This window comes from Lates calcarifer, linkage group LG3, assembly GCF_001640805.2.
Source record: "Lates calcarifer isolate ASB-BC8 linkage group LG3, TLL_Latcal_v3, whole genome shotgun sequence".
Taxonomy (NCBI): Eukaryota; Metazoa; Chordata; class Actinopteri; family Centropomidae; genus Lates; species Lates calcarifer.
In genome coordinates, this window is record NC_066835.1 from 21129339 (window position 1) to 21155366 (window position 26028).

A 26028-nucleotide genomic window follows, 5' to 3' on the forward strand; every position below is an offset into this window, starting at 1 on the left:
TTCCCCCCTCCCCCACACTCCTCCTCTCCTTGACTGTGGACACAGTGTTCATGTGTGCATTTGGGGAGGGGAGGTGTAGGATGGGGGGTGGGGGTGGGGGGGTAACATCCCATAATCACCAATCAGAAGGATACTGGGGGCAGTTGTCATAGAAACCTCGTGCACGGCTCTGAACGCCCCTCCCAACCCCCCCACACAACACCACCACCAGCACAATCACAGAATTGCATATCACATAATGATAATAATATCATTTCTGAGGCAAAAAAGGAAAAAGGAGGGGGTGGAGGGGAGGAAAGGGAGGGGGGATACAGACCATAATAGTGCTCCTGTGCCGCTGGTCACCATGGAGATAAGCAGAGGGGTGGTAGTGGTGGTGGTGGTGGCGGAGGGAGGAGGGAGGAGGGTTACAGGCGGGGTCAGATTACCATGTAAGTCAAAATGCATACCATAATACTTTTTGACTGCTCCACCCCCCCAACCCCACCCCTTCCTCAGACACCATCGCCGCTCCACCTATCCTGCCCTACAGTACACGCTCCAGAGGCTGCACCAGATAACAAAGTGCAAATGGACTTGATCAGACCCCAGCATGCCTGCCACATGAGATAACACACAGCAGACAAGAAGAGGCAGAAAACAAAAAGGAGAAGAAGAAAAAAATGGTACGTCAGGATGTCCCAGATGGCTCAGATGTGCAGGTGATGATCTGCCCCGTGACATTTTCATCCTTAAACTGAGTCATCCTCCCAGTCTCACCTTGTATAACACCCACAGCACTAAGACAGGTAGACAAACTAATTGACCATTTTGATAATTGGTTACTTGTTTAAGGCTTAAGGGCCCAGTACTCTCCACTGTCTGTAACTAAATTCAGGATCCAGCTGCTTCTACCTCTTTCTGAACATTCGCACCCACTTCATAGCCGGCTGTGCAGAGGGGAAGAAGTCTCAGTCAACTGTTTGTCCAGGAGAGACAGTCTGAAAATGTGCAGTTATTCAGTTGTATTTAACTATCATCACCTCTTGCCCCTCTACATGCCGCTCGGGTTTTCCCTCTTCAAGCGTAGCGGTTTGAAACAAGTGTAAACACTTTTAATTTCCAGTTTGATCAGAAAACACATCATGCAAACTACTTCCTGTCCAGCGCGGCTTGACCCAAACGCTACAGCCACTCTATCAGCTCTGTTTGGCTGTACCTGGGCAGAGCTTTGTGCTAAATGCTAATATTTACATGCTAACTTGCTCACAATAACAATAATAACATGCTGATGTATTTGTTACCATCTTGGTTTAGTGTGTTAGCATGCTAACATTTGCTAATTAGCACTAAACACAGTGTACAGCTGAGGTTGACGGGAATGTCATTAGTTTTCCAGGGCAGCTGCCTGTTATTCATAGAGCCGCACCGCTAGCATGTCTAAGGCTATGCTATAAAAACACAAGACTAGCTGCCCGACCACATCCTCCACACAGCTGGCCAGCCGCTGCATGAAGCTGGTGTGTATGTCTGATTGTTGGTTTTGGAAAGTTACAGAAATGGTCGGACACAGCCCTCCTGATTGAGACACTGGAGAGGTGAGGGGGGGGGGTTTTCCGAAGTCTTTTTCCCATCTGACAAACACTTCTGATGGAGTATACTGCTGCCTTAAAAACGCAAACACAGTCCAGCTTCTCAAATGTGAGGATTTGCTGCTTTTCTCCGTTTTATTTCTTTACAAACTGAACTCATGCAGAATGAATCTCCAGTCATTTGTCGCTTAATTGCACTGAGATATAAATTTTCCAATTCACCAGTCTGTTGTAATGTTTTTATGTCGCAGATAGAGCGCCCTGGTTCCTCCCTAGTCACAGTCGGACTGATTCCAGTGGAGACAGTGTGGGAACAGCAGTCAGCCGGGACCAAAGCCAAAATCCAGTTGTGACACTGACCGGAACAAAGATTTCATTTTGTTTTTGTGCAGTTTTGAGTTAATGCTGATCAGAAGTCATCAGCTTCCATTTCAAGTTACATAGTAACTCCCTGCTGTACAACTGAATGGGTTTAACAGCCAACATGACGGATTTCTAGATGAGCTGATATTTTCATCTGCACATAAAGACGCTGTAAATGATCTAGTTGGGGCAGCAAACAAGGCAAACCACCTCACATAAACACGCTCATTGCTCCACCGCTGCCTCAATAATTTACATTACAGGGGACAGGGAGTGTATTGTGCTCGGTGCACTGCTCAGATATTTTGCAAGTTTTTTGATGAATTCCCAGCTGCCACTCTGCCTCTTTGCCTTTGTGCTGCCTCCTCTCTCGGGCCTTGATACCTACTTGTATGTGAGTCACTCTGCACCTGAAGATAGATACTATTTCCCTGACATACATAGTCTGTGCACGCTGGGCTGTGATGTTGGTGCACGCACACACACACACACACACACACACACACAAAGCTTGTGGGGGAGGAAGGAGGGGTGGGGGGTGGCACCGCACACAAAAACAGGCCTAGGCCAGACCATAATCCCCCCCCCCCTCCCTTTCTTCGCTGCCTCTGCCCCTCCTCCCGCCTGACAACACAGACATCCCATAATATGCATTTGCCTGCCCCCCCTCACCACCACCACAACCACCACCTCCTCCCTCTTTCTTCACTGCTTGGCCTTCCACTCCATAATAATCACACTGCTAATTCACCTCCCCTCTCTCTCTCTCTGTCTCTCTCTCACCCCCCACCCACCTCCTTCCCTCCACCACCGCCGCCATTATCATTTCCTGTCTTATAGGCTCCTGAAGTGCAGAGTACAGTATGTCTCTCCAAACAGCAGCCACTTAAAGAGGCTCAAAATACCCAGTCTTCCTATCTGTGACGTCTTCATCGCACTTCGTCAACCCGGGGTTCCTCCCTCCCTCTCTCTCTCTCTCACAGCCACAAAGCTACTACAGATCATCGCAGATACAAACAGATATGAGATACAGCCTGTTTAATTCTTCTGAACCACAGAGGACAAGTTCATCATGCCGTATTTCTCATGGTTTGATTACTGCAAAATCAAACCTGGGTTCTGGAAAATCAGAGTCACGCGGATGTGTTTTTGGTCAGTTTAGATAATCATCCTGTACAAACCTGAACACGAGTATCATGTTGGGTCTTTGTTACATCAGGCCAGTGGCTCCCAACCTGGGGATCAAGACCTCCAAAGAAAAGAAGAGGGAGAGAAAAAATCACCAAAAAATGAGTTGAGATTCAGTGTTTGTTCTTGAAAGAACAAAACAATCTCACCACAAGGTCCATTTGATCGCTTCATATCACATGATCATCAGCAGCAGTGAATTGTAGATGTTAAATGTCTTTTTCTGAGCTTCAGTGTTAAAAGTGTTAAAAAGCTAAAACTCACTATAAGTGCTCTGATAAAATGGGAATCTGAAGTGCAACAATTCCATGACAATTAGGCAAACTGTGTCGTCTGGTGAAGATCATGTGATGTGATCAAAAGCACCAGAAAAGCTGCAAAATAGACCCTGCAGTGAGATCACTTCATCATTTCCACTTCTCTCATAAAATCCTGGATATTCTCATCCTTTCAGGACTGCAAATATTCTATAACAATCTGAGAAGGAAACAACGACTTTTTGCTCGACCGCTTACAACTCATGTCTGCTACAGTCCAGGATTTAACCTGTGACGAGGGGCCACATGTTTATAAAAACGTCTGTCTATGAGATGTGTTAGAACAGTCCTGCTTTGATGTAAACTATCCCGTCTCCTAGAAATGATGTTTTTATACCACTGAACTGCAACAACAAACATGTTTTCCTCAGTTCCATCAGCACTTTGGTTAACATTCAGGAAAGATGGTGGGTTTGGTTAAATGTGAATGAACAGGTTGTGTCTGAAGTCACTGTGAACTTTTTCTGTTTTAAACCAGACCAGGATCTTTCCCTGACCTGAACCAGGAGCTGTGAGTCTAAAGAGATCCAGAAAACTGTCTTGTGCTGCAAGATCAGATATTTTGGCAAAAAAAAAACAAGTCATCTGTGAATATTTCACTGATGCATTCAGCATCAACATATTTCTGACTTGCCAAATATAGAAATTAACAACATGTTTGAAAACTGTCCACGATTTTGAATCATGATGCATGAAGATGGAACCGCAGTTGGTTCTATCATGACGGACTATCACACCTGCAGAAGAAGTTATTTAGCAGTGAGGGCTTCTGGTTTCAGCCCACTGGACCTATGGTGTCAAACCTATGGCCATAACTATGCTGAAGGTTTAGTTTACGTGGAACTGCATGTGTAACTTTGTAAACAGGTCCATCTGTAGCTCACATTACATATTTACAATCATGTGCAGTTGCTGGTTTAGATTACAGAGCAACATTTCTAACAACTGTTGCAGTCGTGTAATCAGAACTGTATGTATCCTCTAGGTGCAGTCGCTGTATATTAATCACATGTTTGCAGCTGCATCAAAATGTCAAAGTCATGGTGCAAGGACGCACAGAGCTGCACATACTGATCACTGGAGAAATCAATGACAGAGTGGCTGATGGGAAGTCTTTCAGAGGTGGAGCGGTGAGGGAGACGTTGGTGTTGAGTGATGTCTGCTATCTCGATCTGTGAGGTCGAGTGTGTCAAGTGTGTTGTCATCCAGGGATGCTGTTCAGTTATATTTTTACACACTTTCAGCCAAATTGGATGTTAGTCCCACTGGTTTGTCACAATTGCCTCTCCCTACCAACCTGCAGTGTTTTATATATAACAGCCTGTCACCTGTGAGACATCGTACAGTACCTGGATATCTTACGTAATGTCATATATTTCATTGTTCCTTCCACTGAGGGCTGTCCAGGTCTCGCCTACGCCGTTAATCTCAACTGTCACCTCATCCAGAGCTGTAGTACTATCGCATCATGCCACTCAAAGGTGATTTTACAGACTTTTGGATGAAACATGTTTTAATTTATAAGATCAAACTCAAGCATGGTCTGTCTGTCTCTGATAAAACTCCATTTTTGGCATAGAATGGTTTTCTGCTTGATTCCTTCTGTGCACTGAGAAGCATTATACTAAAACACTATGGTAACACTTGATCCAGATGTTAAGCCCAGATGGGGTGTCCACTACACATAACCTCACCAGGGGACATCTGACAGTGGCAGTTTGGTTTGTTCGACTACAGACAACAACATCAAACACCACAGACTTTCCCCCAACTTTCTGTCTGTCTTCAGCAGGGTGTCTCAGAACTGTAAAGACATTTTTGAAGTGTGGTGGACAGATGAACCTTCAGACAAGAAGCCAACTCTAGATTTGTTGCAGATTCTCAGCATGACCCACATCTGACTTTTTAGTTTTAGCTACAAAAACACAAACACACTTGATTCCAGATCCTGTACAGAATATAAAGTATAAAAATCACTGTTCCATGGTGATAATTCAGTTTAATGTACAGAAGAACACAAAATCTCTGCACTCTGTTCCTCACAGTAATGACCTAAAAGGTTAAGCAGATTTATGTGATGGACTTTGATCGATTACGCAGCTCAACCAAGGGCCAACACTCTGTAAAGACACTTTTTATACTGTACAGAAATGAATGGAAATCAATGGATGGTTGGATGATTTGTGCTGTTGTTAGTAGAGGGTATAACTGGTCTGTAAATGGTCTCTTCTGTTAAGGAATCAGACTGAAGTTACAGTAAGTGATGTCTGTAGTTCTGTGTTGCCATTAATTCCTATTTTTTGTCCTTTTTGGAAGCAGTTATATTAAAGTGAAGAATAAATATGACTCTTAAACATGACGCACACAGATAAATACATGTTGATTAAAGAGAAGATGATTTGAGCAAAAGTAGACTCAGGTTTTATTTTACTTTTTTCAGGCCTCACACACACACACACACACACACACACACACACACACAGGAGCCGCCATTTTATCTTACCCTCTTACCTTCTCAAAAACACATGCATGCACTCGCTCTCTCTCATGCACACATTATATGCTCGCACGTCCGTGCAGACACGCACACCCAACCCCCACCCAATCCTCTGCTCGACGCACACATGCAAATACACTCACACACACACACACACACACACACACACACACACACACCCTTTCCCTGTTTCACCCCCCCCCTCCCTCCACACACACCAAAACACACATATAACTCCCCTTCACACACATATGCAACCCCCCCTCTCTGTGCGCACACATTCGTGCACGCTAACACACACACCCTGTTCCCCTCCCCCCTCCCATTCCATACCAGGGCACGTCGTGACAAAACAAAGAACACCCCATAATAGTCAGAGTCGCACAGTATGCATGGTAACCAGTTATGTCAGAGATGAAGGCACTGTGTGTGTGTGTGTGTGTGTGTGTGTGTGTTACACTGTATATATATATATATATATGAACACACACACACACACACATTTACACACATATATACAGCTGTGTGTCTGCAGATAATACTCAGTTCATACATAAATAAACACACACGCACACATACTGAGGATACACAAAATTAGACACAAACATTCCACAAACCCACATGTACACACCTCCCACACACACAAACACACAAGAACATACACAGACACACAAAATTACAGGCTAACGGGTATTCGTCCACACACACTTAAGAGTGCATGCAGCCACATGTACACACCCAGAGACACACACATAAACGTAAAAGTATACAACCATATAAATAATGACACACATGAACATGAACACTGAGGCAGAGGCAACTACACAACACACACACAAAACTAAACACACAAAGAGACGCGGACACAAGATTTAGCGTACGAACACAAACACAGAGAGGAGAAATACACAACACAGACGAACAAAACACACAAGGACTTAAACAAAGACACAAGCAAGACGCACAAAATGAAACATACAAATACAACAAGGAGACATAAAGGTACGCACTTAAAAATATACATCAAAAGACATGAACAGACACACAACACTGAATATATGGGACGTGGGTCACCACTTACTCTGAAACACACTGATGGGAGGTGGACGCACAAAATAAAAGACACAAAAGTGCAAACTCAAAAACACACATGAACAAATACACTGTTACACACAAAGCTGGCACAAATCCAACACACAGACAAGAGGTGGACACACAAATTAAAGATCTGAACACAACACAGACACAAAACTATTCTATACTGCATACAACAAAAATGAACACAGACGCACAAAAAGAAATACACAAACACAAAGACACACAGACATGAGGTGGACACACAATACACAGCCAGAATGACAGATAACAAACACAACACCTACAACACAAAAGTACACACAGAAATGCAAAATCAAACACCTGTGCACATTCAAAAAGAGTCAGCCACAAGAAGATACCACATTATACACACTAATACACAAAAATCACAATATGAACACAGACCACAAAATGACACACACACACACACACACACACACACACACACATATTTAAATGTGCTGTGTCAGTACAAACACACACACACACACACGTAAAACTAGAGACAAAATAAAACATTATTATTTTTTTATATTTACTTTGAAGTATTTTAAGTTTATGTTTATTTGAATTGATTTTTTCATTAAGACATTAACAGACACACAAAGATACACAAACACTGTCACACACAGTGTTTTCCAGAGTGTGTCTGTGCATGTTTTTCTTTACGTTCAGTCATAAACAAACGTTGTATTGTTCCACTGGTTCTCCTCCTCCCTAATGTATCTTTTATTTAGGCAAACTGTGAGTGAGTGTGCATGTGGCTGCGGGTGCACGAGCTGCACGTGCACGTGTACACATGTGCATTAGTGCACGTGTGCGTCCTCTGAGAGAAGAGAGGGGGGTGGGGGGGGGGGAGGAAGAGAAAAAAAAAACGAGAGAGCGAGAGGTCAGGTTTCTATCCCATGATGCAACTCTTCAACCCCCCCCACTCCCCACCCCACCCCCCTCCTCTCCCCCTTCCTCCTCCCTAAGCTGGTTGCCCGTGGCAACACACTTATAATGAGGTCAGATGGACATCCAATAATATTCACCAGCCCAACCAGCAAGAAGCAGCGAGCGAGGCGCGCTGGGACAGACAGCAGTCAAAGTGTCAGAGGCTGAATCAGCAGCAAGACAAGATGGCTGCCACATAAATACAATAAGTTGGCAGTGATTGCTCAGGTCACACTAAAAGGAAAACTCAAACTGATCTGGCATCAGTTCATTTACTGTAGATGTCACTTTTGTTTAACCTGCTAGTTGAGTAAGTTTATTAAAAGAAATGTGACCAGATGGATTTAGTTACTTTATTAAAACAGAACTTCATCACTAAAAACTTCATCAAATGTCTGAATCGCTGTACGTACACAGTTAGAAGTCACTATCACTGCTGATGTGGAAAACAAAGTGGAAATTACTGACCATTACTTACTCATTAAAACCAATGCAACCTCATAAAATACTCCATTACAAGTTCTTTTTTTTACTTGTGTAGAATTACAAACACATAGTGAGAGAAATGTACTCCAAGTATCAAGGTAGAAGTACCTGGCCCCTATATTGATGTTGGTTATAAACACTGATGCGTTGATATGTAAACAGCATTTTAATGTTGTAAGTGGTTGAGGTGGAGCTGATTTGAATTCGTCAAATGTTTTGAGATGAACAAGTTAAACTGAAATGTAACTAAGTATTAAATAGTGTAGTGAAGTAAAAAGTACAATATTTCTCTGTAAAGTAGAAGTTTCCTCTACATGAAAGATTGAAGCAGAGCAGGTGAAGAGGAGGAAGCAGAGAAACACATTCAGTCAAAATACGAGGGTTTGAAATGAAAACGTCCAACGAGCGATCAGCACACACTTTGAAGAATTAAACTCAACCAAGTTTCCAGAATGTGTTGAATGATTTTCAGGCTGTGAATCGAATGAATGGAAACTAAAAAGGCTGGCCGGAAAGAGGGAAAACACACCAAACTTAACAAAGAACAAAAAGCAGGAACTTGTTTTTTTTTTAATCAGAGTTCTATAAACATACGACTGATCTGGAGCCCACTGTGTTGTTTCAGGAATCAAAGTCCAGTGGAGGAAGTATTCAGATCATTACTTAAGTAAAAGATGCAAAACCACACGACAAAAATACTCTATTACAAGTAAAACTCCTGTGTTCAACTATTTACTCAAGTAAAAGTAAAGATATGTTGTATTAAAATGTAATTTTAAGCATCAAATTATGCAAAATAGTTCCTGTTAGTATTATATTATTATATTACAGGATCATTATCAATGGTGCATAAACATATAAGCAGTACTTTCATATTGTAGTTGGCCAAGGTCTATTACACATAAACTCATCGTGTTTTTATGTTTGTGTGAAACCATAATCTGAAAAATACTGACCTAACTGTAGCTGTGAAATAAATGCAGTGCATTCGATTCTGGATATTTGTCTCTGAAATTTAGTGGAAACCTTTAAAAGTATCTTAGCGTTTAACTTTCCACAGTTAAATGCTAAATGGACTAACTTTCACATATTAGTGCGACATGTGTGTAACTATGCAGATTATTTGCTTTTAATATAATGACAAAGCCACAATCATGTTCCCAAATTAACACACACCACTGGGAGAAGTGTACATAAGACGCCAGTGAACAAGATGTGTTGCAATAACGAGAATAAAACTCCCTGCACTCCACGTACGTAAGCAGTGCGGTTAGAAGCTGTTGTGAAATGGAGGTGACTCAGGTTTTTAGTGAAGCTGAGAGAGGACTCAAAACCCTCAGACAAAAGGCATGAGAGAGGAGGAGGAAGAAGAAGAAGAAAGAGGGGGATGATGGGGGAAAAAAAGGGGCTGAAGAGAGATGGATGGAGGGGAGATCAGAAAGAAAGATCAGATTGTGGTGTGAATGAACAGGAAACAGTTTCCTCTCGTGCTTCTTTCACGCTCAGTCGCCGCCGTCAGTCAGACAAAGGATCGAGTGGCTCTCATCCTCCATGCCGTGTCGGGCTGAAGGATCCATTTTAGACTGCCAATCAAACCTAGGTCATTTACATACTGTATTCACTGAGGCCCATTCAAAACCAGTGGAACAGCTCCCCCTAGTGTTCACTGTAGGGTACAACATTAACCCTCCAGCCACCACACAGACAACAGACTGTCAGTGAAACAATTAGACGCTCTAAAATAATTAGTTATGGTCAGGGAATTAATCGATGCAGTTAATACAGGCACTGTTATACATTACATATATGTGCCATATTTTTACCATATGATCTATGCATTTTTAAATCTTCTATCTATTGTATAATCTCGTCTTTGTGTGTGCTGCTGAATCCATCTTCAAGACAAGATTTCTCTCCTCAGATTTATTTTTTTTTTAAATAATAACATTTTGTGTTTGTTATTCTATTTCCAAATGAGTGTTTGGGTCTGTACCAGACATTTTAGGATCCCTATATCAGGGCTGTAACTGACTATTTTCTAGATTAATCTATTAATCTTATACAATATCATAAAACGGTGAAGTAAGTAGACGTTCTGTTTAACAGACCTCCACCGCCGCCTTAAAGGTTTGACGATAATGCCCCCCATTCTCCACCTTTGTAACATTTATTTGGGGGTGTCTACTAACAGTTTAAATCTAGTTCACTGAAGAGTGGCTTTTATCAAAAGAGACAAATAAGTAACCAAAGTGCAGCTTTTCTTCTCTCGTGGAGAGGATTTCTTGAGCGTGCAAATTGTCTTTTACAATGAGAAGACAATGAATTTGAATTCTATTTAAATTGGAAGGTGATTAAAACTTAGTGAAGTCATAAAACACACGTCCTCTGACTAAATTTCTAATTTCTAACTAATTTTATCCCTGATACAAAAAGACTGGGCAAGATTTCATACATATTTGTTCATGAAAAGGCAGTTTTATTTAAAATAAAGAATGAAAGAAAAACATCAGACAAAATCAACACGTAATCAGGCGAGAGTTGCCTCCTGTGGATGATTTAAAAAAAAAGAAAAAGTGGAGCAGAAGAGGAAGAAAAGTGGCTAAAATCTACTTTAAGAAAAATAGAATCAAGTCAAAGTGAAACAACATTCAAGTACTATTTTTATTATTTCCAAACACCCACTAGTTCCAACATTCATCTTTCAATACAGAGCAGATTCCTCCACATCTGTAATTATTGCTTCAGCTGTTATTATGTTGTTTTTCTTTGTTTTTTCTGCCATTAGAAGCTTATTATCAGGATCGTTTAGTTTGGCAAACCAGGCCGGTGATACTCACACTCAAGCTGTTGGCACTCAACCGTCAAGTAATAGAACAAATATCTAAGAAGAAAAGAAAAATAAAAACTCAAGTGTCCAAAAAAAAAAAAAAGCTAAAATGATGTTCCCCAAGAAACAATAAGGAGCAAAGAAAAAAAATACTTGTAATCATTCATACATTATCTGAATAAACTGTCATCTCCAAAACAATGGAAAAATATATATAAGCAAAGTGGAATTTTAGTTCATTTTAATAGGAAATACTCTCAGTTTAAGGATTTGAAGTGTTACCACCTTGGCACAGGACAATCAGTGTTTGAAGACATGAAAGATTCTCTATAAAAACAGCTAAGATCTATTATGTATCGTCAGTTATCCCACTGTAAACTGACAAGTCAGTTGACTTAACAGCTGCAGAAACGAGGAGTGGAAATTTTCTTTTACAGTCTCATTTCTCTAGAGAGTGAATTTAAACATGACTTGGAAACAGCTCCGGAGGATTTAATGAGAGTGAATTTGTCTGATGGTTTAACTCATCTGAGGTTTGTTCATGTCAACAAAACACTGATAATCTGCTGCTGGCCAGAGAGAACACAGACCAAGCTTTAAACTGAGTGGTATTCCCCTTTAAGGCCTCCAGGAGGTGCTAACACACCAAGGAGCACTTGAGGTTCCAGTCAGGCCAGGAGGAGAGAGAAGCAGGAGTGGACAATACATGAGGAGGTCGTGTATGTGTGTGTGAAATGTTTGCTCCTTAGCCACATCTACTACAACAGCGTTACCTATGACGGTAGATTTTTTTCAAACTATAAACTCTCCTGACACCTTGGCCCAGCCAGAAAGTGAAAAAATAAGGATTAAAAGACAAAGAAGTAGTTTGATTTAAGCCCTCGCCCCAAAGCTTTTGCTGTGTGGACTGACGTTTTAGAGTTTGACTGGTTTTAAGAAATAAGGCAGCGGCGCTCTCCAGAAGGAAAGGAAATATTTTAAGGCATTTACAGTCAAGTGCTGTGGCAGCAGGAAGTTTCAATGCACACAAAAAAAACCTGAATAAACAAGGTGAAGACTGATGCTGCAGGAAAATGAAGGCACCACTTTAAGAATGACTACTTTTACCAGGTGATGTGTGAGTAGGTGTTTTTGGACCAAACAGTCCTGGGGAGCTCCCAGAGAGGAAGTGCTCGGGGGGGGGGCTCCCTCCCTCAGAGAACCACAAACCTTATTCTGTTTGCATTCACACTTGCAAAAAAAAAATGCTGAAGTGACATAAGCCGGCCGGTGGTTGGTAATAAAAATCACATTGTATATACACTCAAAGCCTGGATTTCACTGCCGGTCCATTTGTCTGAGTTGCTGTGAGCTGTTGATTACGGCTAAGGGTTTTCACCGGACGCTTTATGTCACTCAGAGTTCCTCTGCTGGGAGAGTACCTACTCTGAAGCAGGAGCTAAAAATGTCCCTTAAAACAGCATTCAAAGAAGTACGAGCCTTCTCAGTTCTTGCAATGCAGACACAATAAAAAAAAGGGGAGAGCCCTCCAACTGTTCTCAAAGCTATGAAAAAGTTCCTTGGGTCTGAAAACTCCTACTGTGATACAGCAGAGTTCCCTCACAACTGAAAACACAGCAGAGAGGCTTGTTGTCTTAAAATGAACTTAGTATTGATTTATAAACGTTAAAATTCTTTATGTAACACGTTCAATGAATACTCTTCATTAGATGGTTCTAGTTCTGATCTTTAAGGGGAAAAAAAATCTTAATGAATCACGACTGACAGATCAGTTGAGTGTTTGGTTCAGGAGTGAAACGTCAGAGGGCAGAAAAAGACAGCGTGACGGCAGAGAAAAGAACTGAAGTGAAGTCAAAGCCATAAAATGTACTGTTATGTGCAAATGTGTGTGTCTTTGTGTTTTAATTACACAGTTTGCCAAACAATCATAATTTCTGTTGTCAGGTTAAAAACCTGCTGACTCTTAACTTTAGTGATCATTCCATGTTTTTCATGTTTGGAGGAGAGGTGTGCAAGACTTGTTTCTGACATTTTGGAAAGCGACGTTCTCTCACTTTTGTTGTTAGTCGACTGCAAATGCATGTTGGCATTATTAACTACTGCATGTACGTGTGTGCATATGTGTGTATTTTGTCTTTAAGACTGCGAAGCAGAAGTCAGTGAAGCTCTACTGAAATTTGCCAGATTTGCTCTAAGCGATCGGAGTCTCTTCCTGCTGGTGTGGATGAAGTCAGGTTACAGTCACCACTGATTAGCAGAACCTTTGATGGTCTACAAGGCTGCGGGGAATGTCTCTGTGTCTGCCTCTTTAAATTAAAACCAGCATTGTTTTTGGCCTGAGGAAATAAGTTTGCTTCTAACTCCTGGTGGCCGATTAAAATAAATATCACTGATGCTGCATCGTCCTCTGAGCATCTAGATTTTATCTTCTAAATGTAAGCTGCGATAATAGCTGAGGTGGAAAAGCTGCGATTATACTGCTGAGTATTTTATGTTTCAAAGAATGATTTTTCTAACCTAACTGTGATTTTAGACTTCATTACTGTGATTTAATTGTGGTGTGATTGGAGCAGCCATTCTGCCAGTCATAGTTATCCATACATTTACAAACTGTGCCTGGGTGTATAGCCAGTTTATTTTATTTTATTTCTCTTCTAAGTGCTTATGGTTGAATGATATCCTCCAGATCGGCGCAGGACTGTCATCGTCATTACAAGTAATTTCACTAAATGTAACACAGGTGTGAACTACAGCCGTGTTTACTGACCAAACATTTTATACAAAGCTTTTCTAATTTGTGTAAACGGCTTCAGAGAGATGTTAGAATTTTAGAGAAGGCGGCTCCCAGTTTGAGCTGTAACCGTGACTCCATCCAGTGTTTGTATCTTTAAGGCCTCTGAGATTCAGTCCTCTCTATTGCTCAACCTGCCTCCTCCTATCGATGAACCCCCCGCTGCCTGGTTAGGAGTGTTGTTCAATTGTGTTAGTCATGTTATAGCGACACGTATCTAAGATGAAAATAAAGCCTGTGTCCGTTCCAACACCACACCCACGTTAAGTCACTACGGCTGAAGGCACTGTTTAAACATGTGTCTACCACATCCACCTTCAAACCCTCCCCCTCCCTTCGGTACTCCCTCCCTCTGTTCCCGCCTGGGTGTATCTCTACCCCGTCCACCTCCACTTCCTCCTCCTCGTGTGGCGTCTATAGCAGGACACAGCGCTTCTTGGGTTTGTTGTCTGGAGGCTCCAGAGCTGCCAGGATGGCCTCATCAAAAACGTTCTTCAGTCCCCTCTGAGAGAGAGACAGAGACAGAGAAAAAACACTGATGTTTGCTTTGTTCGCTCACAAAAAAGAGCAGAGTGGAAATGGCAGAAATAACAAGAAAAGACAGAATGATTCCATTTGGCTCAGGTGGAAAAGTTGGCATATCATAAAAGAAGAGCTGTGATAAAAGGACAGAAAAACATTTTACAAGGACACTTTGACACTGAAGTGCCTCTTTCTTCTTCTACTGCAGACTCCGCCTTCATGTCATTCTGCTACTGACGCCTCTAACTCCACAGAAAGACCACAAAATAAAGAATCAAAGGAGCAGAGGTGTCAGGTGTTTGAATTCAATAAATGATCAGCTCTAATCTCTCTGTTGTGCTGTTATTATTTCCATTAATCTGCCAAGTACCTTGTTGATTTATGATCTATAAAAACTAATTAATTAATGAAAAATGTCCATCCTAGTTATTTAGAGTTCAAGGTGACATCCTCAAATGTCTTGTTTTGTCTCATCATAATTTACTACAATTTAAAACAATGAAAAGCAGAAATAATCAAATATTTAGCATTTTAGCTTGAAAAATGCCATAAACAATTAAAAATTATCAAAATAGTTTCAGACTAATCAAGTATTTTTCTCTGTCTTTTCTCTCAAGCTTCTCTTATTTGATACATCAATAACAAAACTTTATCTTTGAACTTTAACCTCTGACTGGCAGCAGTCTTTTGTTTATGCAGTGAGTTTTTCCTCACACATCTCAGGCTGATTTTAACTGACGGAGGCATCTGTCTGAATTTTTTTCCCCAATAAATAAAAGCATTTTGAATATTTCCTGTTGATCCCAACACTGTGCAAAACCAATATGAGACTGATCAATCACTCTGCTGTGTTTCCTCTTGCAATCAATTTAGTAACTACACATTACCACACTCAATAAGTCAGGTGCCAGGTGAAGTGTAATCACTTCTTGTGACAGGGTGTTAAAGACCAGCACCAGCTGTGGATTCTTCCTTCTCCATGTACCTGTGTGAGAGCTGAGCACTCCACATATTTGACAGCCTTGAGCTCCCGAGCCAGTTTCTCTCCGCTCTCGCAGGTCAGGGCTCGCTGCTTGTTCTTGGCCAGTTTCTCCAGGGTGTTGCTGTCGTCTCTCAGATCCACTTGAGTCCCGACCAGCAGGAAAGGCGTCCGCGGGCAGTGGTGTGAAATCTCTGGCACCCACTGTGAGGACACAAAGTCAAAGACGTTCATATCAGACTCTAGTCCCTTTTTTAGTCCACTTTTTGGAGATGTTGTCTTCCTTGCTGTGGGATTATCCATTTTATTTTCACCTGGACACAACATTACACTGACCACAGTATTAGTGGTTATTTTTAAGAGGAACCAGGTGATCAACTAAACAAACCTTCTCTCTGACGTTCTCAAAGGAGGAGGGTGATACGACTGAGAAACAGACGAGGAAGACGTCGGTCTGAGGGTAGCTGAGGGGTCGCAGTCTGTCGTAGTCCTCCTGACCTGAGGGAGGAGACACATAAAAACTCTGATTAACAGCAAACAACAAAATGTAGCAGGTAAAGCTAAATACAGCCACAGCATTCATAAACTATATGCAGACTATATTTTTACCTGCAGTGTCAAACAGTCCCAGAGTGTACGGCTCCCCACCGATCATCACTGTCACTGCATAGTTATCAAACACCTGGGAGAAAGAGAGGGTGAGGAGAGAGGGTGAGGAGAGAGGGGTGGGGGGGTGTCAGTGACAGGAGGGTAAAGGTCAGAGAGGAAAACAAAACAGAAGGGGAAGCAAAAATGCAAAAAGACATATGATTTCAGACATTCTTCAGAACAAAACAGGAAGTATACAGTACTTCTCATTTTTAAAGGTACCATATATAAGAATGTGAAGCAGTTTACATGTATTAAGCAGTTTTCTTAGTGGATTTATTTCTCTGTGAAGGACTCAGGAGGAACTTTTCGGCCTCTCCTCTGCTCACTTGAAGTGCCAACAGCATGCAACGCTAGCTAATGTTAGCTAGCTAGAAATAGAGTTTGCTAATGTCAACAAACAACCAGCTCCCAGCACAACACAGACTCGAGCACAAACGTCACATAAGAACATAAATTCAAACAGGAATGTGACCGACATCCAGGGAAAAGGGCGTTTGATTCATGGAGGAACCTTCCTTTGGTTTTGAGGATCGTAACCGACCCCGAGTTTGCTTTTTAAGCTTTACAAGATGTGTGAGTGTACAACACACACAGCTGTTCTGTACTATACTCACAGGGACCCTCAATGACATAAAGCATCCCCTAACCCTTAACCTAAACCTAGATCTACAACCAAACCTTTGAAGAAGTGAGGACCAGACAAAAAATGTCTTCAGTTTCCAAAAGTGTCCTCTCTGTCTGAAGTTCTGAAACTCATACTGGTCCTCACAAAGATGGAAGTACAAGAGAGACCTGGTTTCACATCACTGTACCCCCCCAGTGATTTTAGTCAGAGGTGTTTTCATTCTGTACAAGAAAACTTTCAATCTTCCATATTTCATAACATTAAATACATGTCACTAATAGGCAAAAATCAGTTTTTAACAGCTTACATTGTGTTGGTGCTAGCTCTGATTATATGGTCACTTATTTCACCAGCTGTGGGAAACAGCAATCAATGAGCACAACCACAGACCTACTTGAGTTAGAAATGAGAGTGGCGTTTAGAGTCTAGAATCAGGCTACTTCCTCAGGGCTGTGTAGTTGTGGTTTAATCACATTTTACACTGATCTGACGACTGTCCAGTCACAATTATTCTCCTTTAACCTTAAATTGTGACTGGTCTGGTGGAAACAGACAATAAAAAAAGACCTTGTGTGAAATATCCAGCATCACTGTAACTTTTGGAAGTAATAATGTGGTCAAGTATCCTGTAGCTTATAGATTACAAAGACAGAGTCTTCAATAAACCAATTAAAGATATTTAAACGACAAATCCAGTAGCTCTAATGGCCTTAATCAGGTTAAAACCATTTGAAGTGCCTGCAAATATCCTCATTAAAGACCAATGAGACAAACTGTGTTGTGTTTGGGAATCAAGCCATGTAAAACATGATGTAAACACGCTGAACACTGTCAGGAAAGGGAGCATTGTTGCTGCTGTTCAGGTGAACAGACTCGCTGTCTCTCAGTTCACTCCTCCCTCCTGTTTCATCACTCGTACCTTGAGGCCGCTGCCATGTGCAATAACGAACAGCACGGTCCCAACATGCCTGCTAACCTCAGCTCTGAGAGTGTGGAAGTGAAATGAAGCAGGGAGTATTTTATAGTCTCTGTGCCTGCGTGAATACAGAGCACAGCTTCGACAATTAGGCCTGCTGTAGCCTGCAGACACCACTTGATTTTAATGAAGCTCAGTAAGCACAGACAGGCTCCAGATAAACTACAGGATATAGCCTGTAGAATAGGAAACTACATCAGGTACTACAGACACGGATTCAAGCTAGGTTTCCTCCTGTATCTGTTCAGTCTTTATTTAAACAGGCAGGCTCGCAGTGGGTGACTGGAGATGCAGGTTGAATTCTTACATATTCTACGTCTCCAATCTCAATATTTGTTTTTGTTACAGGCCACAATGTGTCTGTAGCACCAGTTCAAAAACAATCGCACTCTTCAATCAGAATCTGTCTCTGATTTAAGACTGTTTTGTTTGGGCAGTTGCTAAATTTGAGCTCTGGACAAGGCTGGATTGTCAATCAAGCAAAGCGAGCAACTTCTGAGGTGTCGCACACCCCTATATCATCTGAGTCTACAGAATTTGATTAACTGGACCGCTGAGCTAGAATATCAACTGTGACAGGTCCTCCATCTTGTGGCCTTCTCTTCTAAAGGGGCCCTCCATGTGTCAAAATCTAGACCTTTATTGTTTTGGCTTATATTGCGCTCATTGTTGTGAATTTTGGAAACGCATTCTTCTTTCTCTCCAGGAGTTTAATGAGGCGATCCATACCGGTATCACCTGTCCAAAGTTAAAACCAGGCTACTGGGTCCATGAGGCTACTCTAAGCTAAAGCTAGCATGCTGACATGCTCATAATTACAATGATTAAAATGCTGTTTAGCAGGTATAATTAATTCATCACGTTCCCTATCTTACTTTAGGGTGTTAGCATACCAACCAGGGCAGCTGCGTAGTAGGTGTTATGGTGTTACATGGTGTTCAGGTAAACACTGATTACATAAATGACCCTTTTTTAAATATACAGACATAAAACCAATTTTTGTGTATCGGTGATAGTGCCCACATTCATCCAATCAAGAGCTCTAATTTGTAAAATACCAGTTATTTATATACAAAGCGTCTGCTCTGTGTAGCAGCCGATTTGCATCACAGACTAGGCAAGTCTTATACAATGAAAACCAAAAAGCAAAAGAGCAAAGAGAAAGATTCATCCTCTGGGGACTGTGACTGTCTGCACTGGACCAAAGCAGTGGACTGATACTGCCATCCAGAGCCGAGCTGCTAGCATGGCTAAAAAACATCATTATACTCACTTTAATCAACTTACAAACAAAACGGTTTTCTCCAGACAACAGAGACAAGCAACTGAACTGGCCTGCACATGAAGTTGTACATGAAGTGCAAGCTAGTTCAAGTATAGACAGACAGATGGTGTGATATGTTGAGGCATGGTGGAGGGGTGAGGCATTGACACACACACACACACACACACTCATACATTTCAATAAAACACAAACTGCACAGACTTGCTCATTGTGCGCACACACACGCACACACACACTAAAGCAGATACAGTTTTGTGATGATAATGTGTTTGGATTGAGCTCAGACAACAGAAGCTGCTGGAAACAGTCTGATCACAACACACTCACTGGTTACTGTGGAAAAAGCTGCATCTACACAACAGCAGCGGGACAGTATTTGTTTCAATCCTCCAGATAAAACGTTACGGATCTGACGTTAAATTCTTGATAGACCTCATGTTTGTGAGGAATTATTTTCTGGAGGAGACGTCTTCTCTCCTGATTTCTTATTGCGGTGGCTGTCAGCTGACTGACAGGAAACAACACAAACACACGATGAGAAGAAACAGAAAGTTTGTGCATGTTTACTGAGACGCCTCTATTTCTGCAAAAGATGTTCACACCTCAGGAGAATAAGCGGCAGTACACGTCTTCCTCTAAAGCAGAGAAAGGGGCCTTATATTTGTAACTGTGTTGAGCATGCAGACAGAGGATGCTGCACGATAATGAATCAAATCATCAGTTATGATAACTGGTTTCAAAGGTTTAAGATAAATCTACAATGTTTGATATGGAGTAATAAGGCTCTTATTGTAGGCCAATACAGGGGAGCAATAAATACAATAATGGATCACAAAACAATGGGGCAATAAGCAATAAACAATTACATAATTATTGCTGACTGAATGTAAGGCAGCCTGGATGAGTCAGTGGTTTGTGATCATGTCATCATTATTGTTGTATAGATGAATTTCACAAGTTTCAGGGCAAGTTAGGACAAAATATTTGCAAAGCTTTGAGAATAAAGTCGACATTTAACAAAAGATATATATAAAGATATAAAAATATTAGTAAGAAATATAAGTTGTAACATCACAGGATGTTTATTTTAACAGTCAACTAATAATGAAAAATGTGTCTTAATATTTTGTCATATTTATTCTAAAAGATTAAGACATTTTTACTCACTGGATTTATTCACTGCATATGTTATGTATAAACAGATTTTCAATGGAAATACCAGAAAAACTATCATATTACAGTGTTGGTTTATTATGTGATAAAACATACTAAACTCCAAACAGTAAGAAGCCTAAGTGACAAGTCTCCACATTTAAATCTATCTAGCTTAAAAACAAATATACAGTAAGTGTTGGGAAAGTACTCATACATTTATACCAAATGGTTAAAAATAGCGATGGGGGGATGGAGGTGTGAGAGACAGTCAGACAGGAAGAGGAAGACAAAGCTGAGTCAGCACTGTTGGTTCTGCAATCCTCCTGATCAAACTGTGCTGACCACTGACAGACAGAGCACTGGGACTACCAATAGAAAACAGTAGAGAATTACTCATCTGTTAGAAGGGAGCTGCCCATCAATTAGGGACACTTCAGATATTTCCAGCAGGACCAGGTCCTGTTTGTCAACAGTCAGTCAGCTGTTTTCTGACTGTGAGAGTTTGCAGGATGGATCAGGCTGAGGTGACTCTGTCTGGACTACATTTGATATCAGCGTGCAGAGCCTTTGAGACCACGTTCTCAACAGAGGAAATGTATGGAGGCAGACTCCAGAGAATCTCCAAGTATTTAACTTCCTCCCTTAACGCCTCCCTAATGAGAGCGAAAATATCGCTCTCATTAGGGAGGCGTCCGATCGATCCGAAGTTCATTCTGCAGCAGGACACGGAGCCCAAACACACAGCCAGAGTCATCGTCAGAGACAAGAGCTTCACTGTTACAGCCTAAAAGTTTTGCACAGTTCTGCACACAAACATACACACAACATACACGACAACACACTTAAGAGGAATGAGTGAAAAGCTCAGGGAGGGCTGGGAGCAGTGTTACATTTCACAACCTGATTACTTCAAAGGGGGCTGTGGCCAAATTTAAATCAGGTATGGTTGTTGTTTCCTATAGGCGCAGTCAACAACTTCTTTTTTCAAACTGCGGTTCCTGTTTCATAAATGCACGTTTGGGAAATATGCTTATTCTCATATTAGATTAGTGAGCTTTAGAGTTGCTGATTTTTCCTCCTGTTTCAAGTCTTCATGCTAAGCTAGGCTAAGATCACCATCTCCTGGCTGTAGCCTTATGTTTGAACAGACAAAAGAGTGGTGTCCATTTTCCAATTTAACTGTCACCAGGAAAGAGAATATGTATTTCATCCAAAAATATCCCAAAATGCTGAACTAGTCCCTGAAAGGTAAATTCCAGTTTATTACAAAGAGGGTTTTGGTTTTTTTTGGTACTGGAAACGATTCTTATCGCTGCTCTACACCATTTTATCTGAAGCTAAAACAAAAAGTGAATGCATCTGAAACATTAGTAACAATCCCCCCCTGTGAACAGGAAACGATGTGCGTGCTGTAGATACAGCAGTGTTGGTGCTGATTTACAGTAACGGCCTTTTTAGTTTCGGTGACAGATTGCTGCTCCTGTAAACTCACATTTCACAGTCCTTTTCATGTCTGTCAGTCCAGACAATCTATAAACAAGCTTGACTTCCTGTGTGACAGGAAGAGATCTGCAGGGCCACTGAGTGTTCAGAGCAGTCAATGGAAAGGTTTATGTTTGCAGGGTGTCACTGTAAAGTTAGTCAGGCGTCAGGTGACTGGTTCGTGTTATTAATGGACTCACCGTGGGGACGTATTCAGAGGGAAACTTGTTGGTGGTGTAGGAGATGAGCAGGCAGGTCTTCCCCACCGCACCGTCACCCACCACCACGCACTTTATAGTCTGCATCTGAGGAGGAAGAAGGTAGGGGAGGAAGGGCAAAGGTGAGACAGGGAGGTCAGTCACTGGTCATCAAAGCATCAGTGGCTCCAAGTACAAAAGTTGGCATCAAATGTTTGGTCAGATTCTTGATCATTCCTGATTTAAGAGATTATTATATAAATTATAGACTGTGTTTTATTCAAGTACAGTTCTTCTGCAGCTGCTTTGTGCTATCAAAGAATAATTTCAATAAATCCAATATGCTTTTTATACTGACATATTTGTAAATAACTATCACAATAATCAAAAGGACAATCATCAGATTAATTGATAATTAAAATACTAATTTTCAGCAGTTGTAATTTAATAGTTATTGATCACATAATTGTGCCAAAGCCTTCCTTTTCACCTTAACTGTGCCTCTGACACTTTATCAACCAGCAGAATCTTTTTTCTTTTCAGAAGTGAAGACTGTGTCTACTGTTGCATAGTTTCTGTGTTTTGTTTCTCGGCTGAAAAAACATCCCACACACTCTGAAAATCCAAATCATAAAAGCTCATCACAGATGACATTTGCAACAGATGGTTCTGACTACTTTCTGATGCAACTCAGAGATACTTTATTGTTTTAAGATTAGATTTTAAGTTCACACTGACGTAGAGCTGAAATTATCAGTCACAGAAACGGAACATTAAACAGCACCTGTTTATATAATCGATTAATCTTTCAAGTCATTTTAAGCAGCTTCTGAAATGAATATTTGCTGGTTTTCTTCGTTTATTATGATATTAAACTGAATCTCTCTCTGATGACGTGTCAGACTTTGAATATCTTACGATGTCTTAAACACAAAGCATATCAAACAAAGAAAATCTTAACAACTGTAGTCTGTAGACTCTTTTCCTTGTCTTGTCGTATGTTTCAGCTGATTGTAAACAACCTGCAGACTTCTGTATCAAGTGGCATGTTAACTGGGATGTGATGGAAACAGTGGAAGCTGTGTAACACACTGTTTACTACACACTGTCTGGAGATCCTGTGACCACCCAGACGCTGAGCAGCTCGCATACCCACGCTGCCGCTTCATTAAGGGGCACAATGGTAAAGGGGTATGGGTCTGCCACTTCATCACTGGCTCTTTGTTTGGGCCATTTGGCAGTGGCAGCACTCCGCTGAACTCTGATGAGTCAGGGACAAGTTAACTGGTCATCTGCAGGGACGATGATACCAGTTATGTCAGGATAATTCATTCCACAGAGGTATTTTTTAGCACAGCGATTAGTGGCAACCTCGTCATTTAAATGCACTGTTGTTTCTCATACAGGCTCTTATCTGCATCAGGTTGGTCCTGTTTTGCTGTCAGCAGGCTTTAGAGATGCTGCAACTGATTATTTCCACTGCTGGTTCAATTTTCCTGAATTACCTTCTCGATCAATCGATATATCAATAGGTCTATAAAAAGCCAGGAAATAGCATGCTTTATTGACATTTTACTAAGTTAAAAACCAAAGATATTCGGTTAAACTATCTTAAAAGACTAAGGAAAACAGAAAATACTGACTGATTATCAAAACAGCTGTTGATTAATCTTCTAATTTCTGGTGATATACTAATCGTTTAGTCGCTGCAGATGTACATTCCTTATAAAAACAGAAAGTAAATCTTCACAATCTGAAATGAAACTAAAAGTTTGGCATCTTTATCATCTAAAATATACAAATATGAGTCAGTCACTTTTCTGTAAGATACCGCTTATAGGACACTAAATATCTGTCAGCTGGGATGTGTCAACTAACACGCCGCATCAGAAAGTTTCAACAGTCTCACAGACGCTTACATTTAACACATTCTGTTTTAGAGTAATTAATTATGTGATATCCACCTAATTTTAACCAAGTATTACTACTTTTCTGTCACTTCCGCATATAAAACTATGACAATAACCTACAACAAACATAACTAACGTCTTGATCGCAGGCCAGTCTCAGGTATCTTGTTTATACGGGTTTTAAGTTATTAAAATATAATGTTACACACGGTTGACAGGATTTGTAATAAAAATGTTTAATAAAATGTAGGAAAGTTTTCTCCTACGAAGCTAGCTAACGTTAGCGAAGTTAAGTCGGTAGCTAATGTGAAGTTACATCCGCCAGACCCCCACCCACAACAAGGCCTGTTTAAAATGACTTTAAAATAAAAAATAGAAATAAAATAACACCTTTGAGAGCTACATAAGTGCTGCCTAACAGAAAATTAGCCTTGTGGTTGCCTTGGTTTATCATTTAAATGACACCGGTAACTTTTGAGCTGAGATTTAACAGCCATGCTAGCGGAAAGTTAGCTAAAGGAAATGGTTTGTTTTGACAGCTGCCGGTTAGCACAGTTAGCTGTCAGCGGGCTAACAGTCACAGCTTTCACAATGAGAAGCGTCACGCTGAAGAATATCGGTGTCTCGGTGGTGATATTTCGGTGTTTGTCGTCGGTAAATCACAGATAAAAACAGTGACAGCTCCTACCTTCTCTGATCACAGCCGCCGGAGTGCTGGAAATGCGGTGTTACGTTCAGGTGCTTCCTGTAAACTGCCACTTCCCCCAGTGCGGAAGTCGGAAATATTACTTGTGGTGTGTTCAGGTTCCTCTGGTTTTATTGTTGCTGATATATATAATGATTTAGTATTTTCAAAACGTGCAGGTGTCTGGTTTCCGGTAATTTTATTTATTTTTTCAATCTAAACACAAATATTTTTTACCCTGTAAATTATTAAAATGACCAACAACCTTTAGGTTTTATATTACTAAACAAATGTTTCCTCCTTTTGTCTATATTATTGTAACACAGGTTTTTGTCTAGGAGCCTGTGCTTGGTATCACTTTACCTTAAGACCCATAATAAACATTTGTGGGTAATATATAAAACCTTAATGGTTTATAAAACGCTACACGTTGTACATAATGTTTATTAATGTATTTATCAACAACTAAAAGTCCTGTGGGCACAAGAATAAGGCTGCTGCACAAACTGATAATGAGTTACGTTATAGTGAAACACAACTGCAACAAATCTGCTCCATATAGAAATAGTTTTCCCAGTTTGGTGTGATTGAATTTACCTGGAGATATTTTCGAACAGTTCCTGAAGGCAGCATCAGGGTTGGTCAGGTCAGAAACACTTAACATTTAAAGGTGCGATGTAGATTCATTAAAGTTATTTACACCATGTATTTCTGATTAAATGCTCACTCAGCTGTTCTTAATATTAATAATCAGACTTTAATTTGTTTTAACATCACATAGGCACAAACCTAATAAAACACTGGAAGTCAGAATGTTTTCAGAGGCCCGTTAATACAACAGCGCCGCTGGTGTAGTGGTATCATGCAAGATTCCCATTCTTGCGACCCGGGTTCGATTCCCGGGCGGCGCACGGTTTTTATAAATGACCCTCACGGGATCAATAAACCCTGATCTGCTGTAGACGGAAAGATGAGCTACTCTCTGGATGACCAGCAGAGGGAGGTGAAGCACACTGGAGGTGTTTTAAGGTTTAACACAAGCTGAGATACATGACTTTATTTTCAATAGATCTTGGGCATGTTTGCTCATAGTTAATATACTGTAAATGTCTGTGCTCTGTATGTATTGATTTACATCCATGACACCTTGCTGCCTGTCATATTTGTCATAAAATGTGGGATCTTGACTTAAATTCATTTTTTTTGCAGTTAAATAATCACAAAACTCACCCTAAAAACCAAATCTTTATCCTTGAAAAATAAAAAGATTAAGCATTAAGTTTCAGTTGACTGTAGTTTAGAAAAGAACCTCATAAATGTTTTTAAGTACAGAACATCACTAAATGTATTTCGTTATTTTCCACCACTGGATACATCTGATAATTTTTATGACAGGATAGCATATTAACATATCTTCTAATGTGTTGTGGGAAATAAAAGTAAGTTAAAGATCTGATCTTGTTCAGGTAAAACTAAAAAATCAGCTG

At 40.8% G+C, this 26028-nt stretch overlaps 1 protein-coding gene and 1 non-coding gene across 2 annotated transcripts; one reads left to right on the forward strand and one right to left on the reverse strand.

The window, feature by feature from the left end:
• Nucleotides 1-10911: 10911 nt before the first annotated feature.
• Nucleotides 10912-24647, reverse strand: LOC108887526 (cell division control protein 42 homolog). Its single transcript, XM_018682995.2, has 6 exons — nt 24545-24647; nt 21950-22054; nt 16185-16257; nt 15964-16073; nt 15582-15779; nt 10912-14578 (listed from the first exon to the last, which is right to left on the reverse strand). Exons 2-6 carry the CDS (start codon nt 22052-22054, stop codon nt 14489-14491), a joined length of 576 nt encoding a protein of 191 aa, XP_018538511.1. The 5' UTR covers nt 24545-24647; the 3' UTR covers nt 10912-14488.
• A 734-nt stretch (nt 24648-25381) lies between these two features.
• On the forward strand, nt 25382-25452 carry trnag-ccc (transfer RNA glycine (anticodon CCC)). Its single transcript has one exon. It is a non-coding gene; the product is annotated as a tRNA-Gly (tRNA).
• Nucleotides 25453-26028: the final 576 nt, after the last annotated feature.

Coding starts and splice junctions, on each gene's coding strand:
- LOC108887526 (XM_018682995.2), bottom strand. CDS start 22,054: ATGCAGACTATAAAGTGCGTGGTGGTGGGTGACGGTGCGGTGGGGAAG. Junction 16,258..21,949: donor CCTCTGAATACGTCCCCACG/GTGAGTCCATTA, acceptor TCTTTCTCCCAG/GTGTTTGATAACTATGCAGT. Junction 14,579..15,581: donor AGTGCTCAGCTCTCACACAG/GTACATGGAGAA, acceptor TCTCTCTCTCAG/AGGGGACTGAAGAACGTTTT.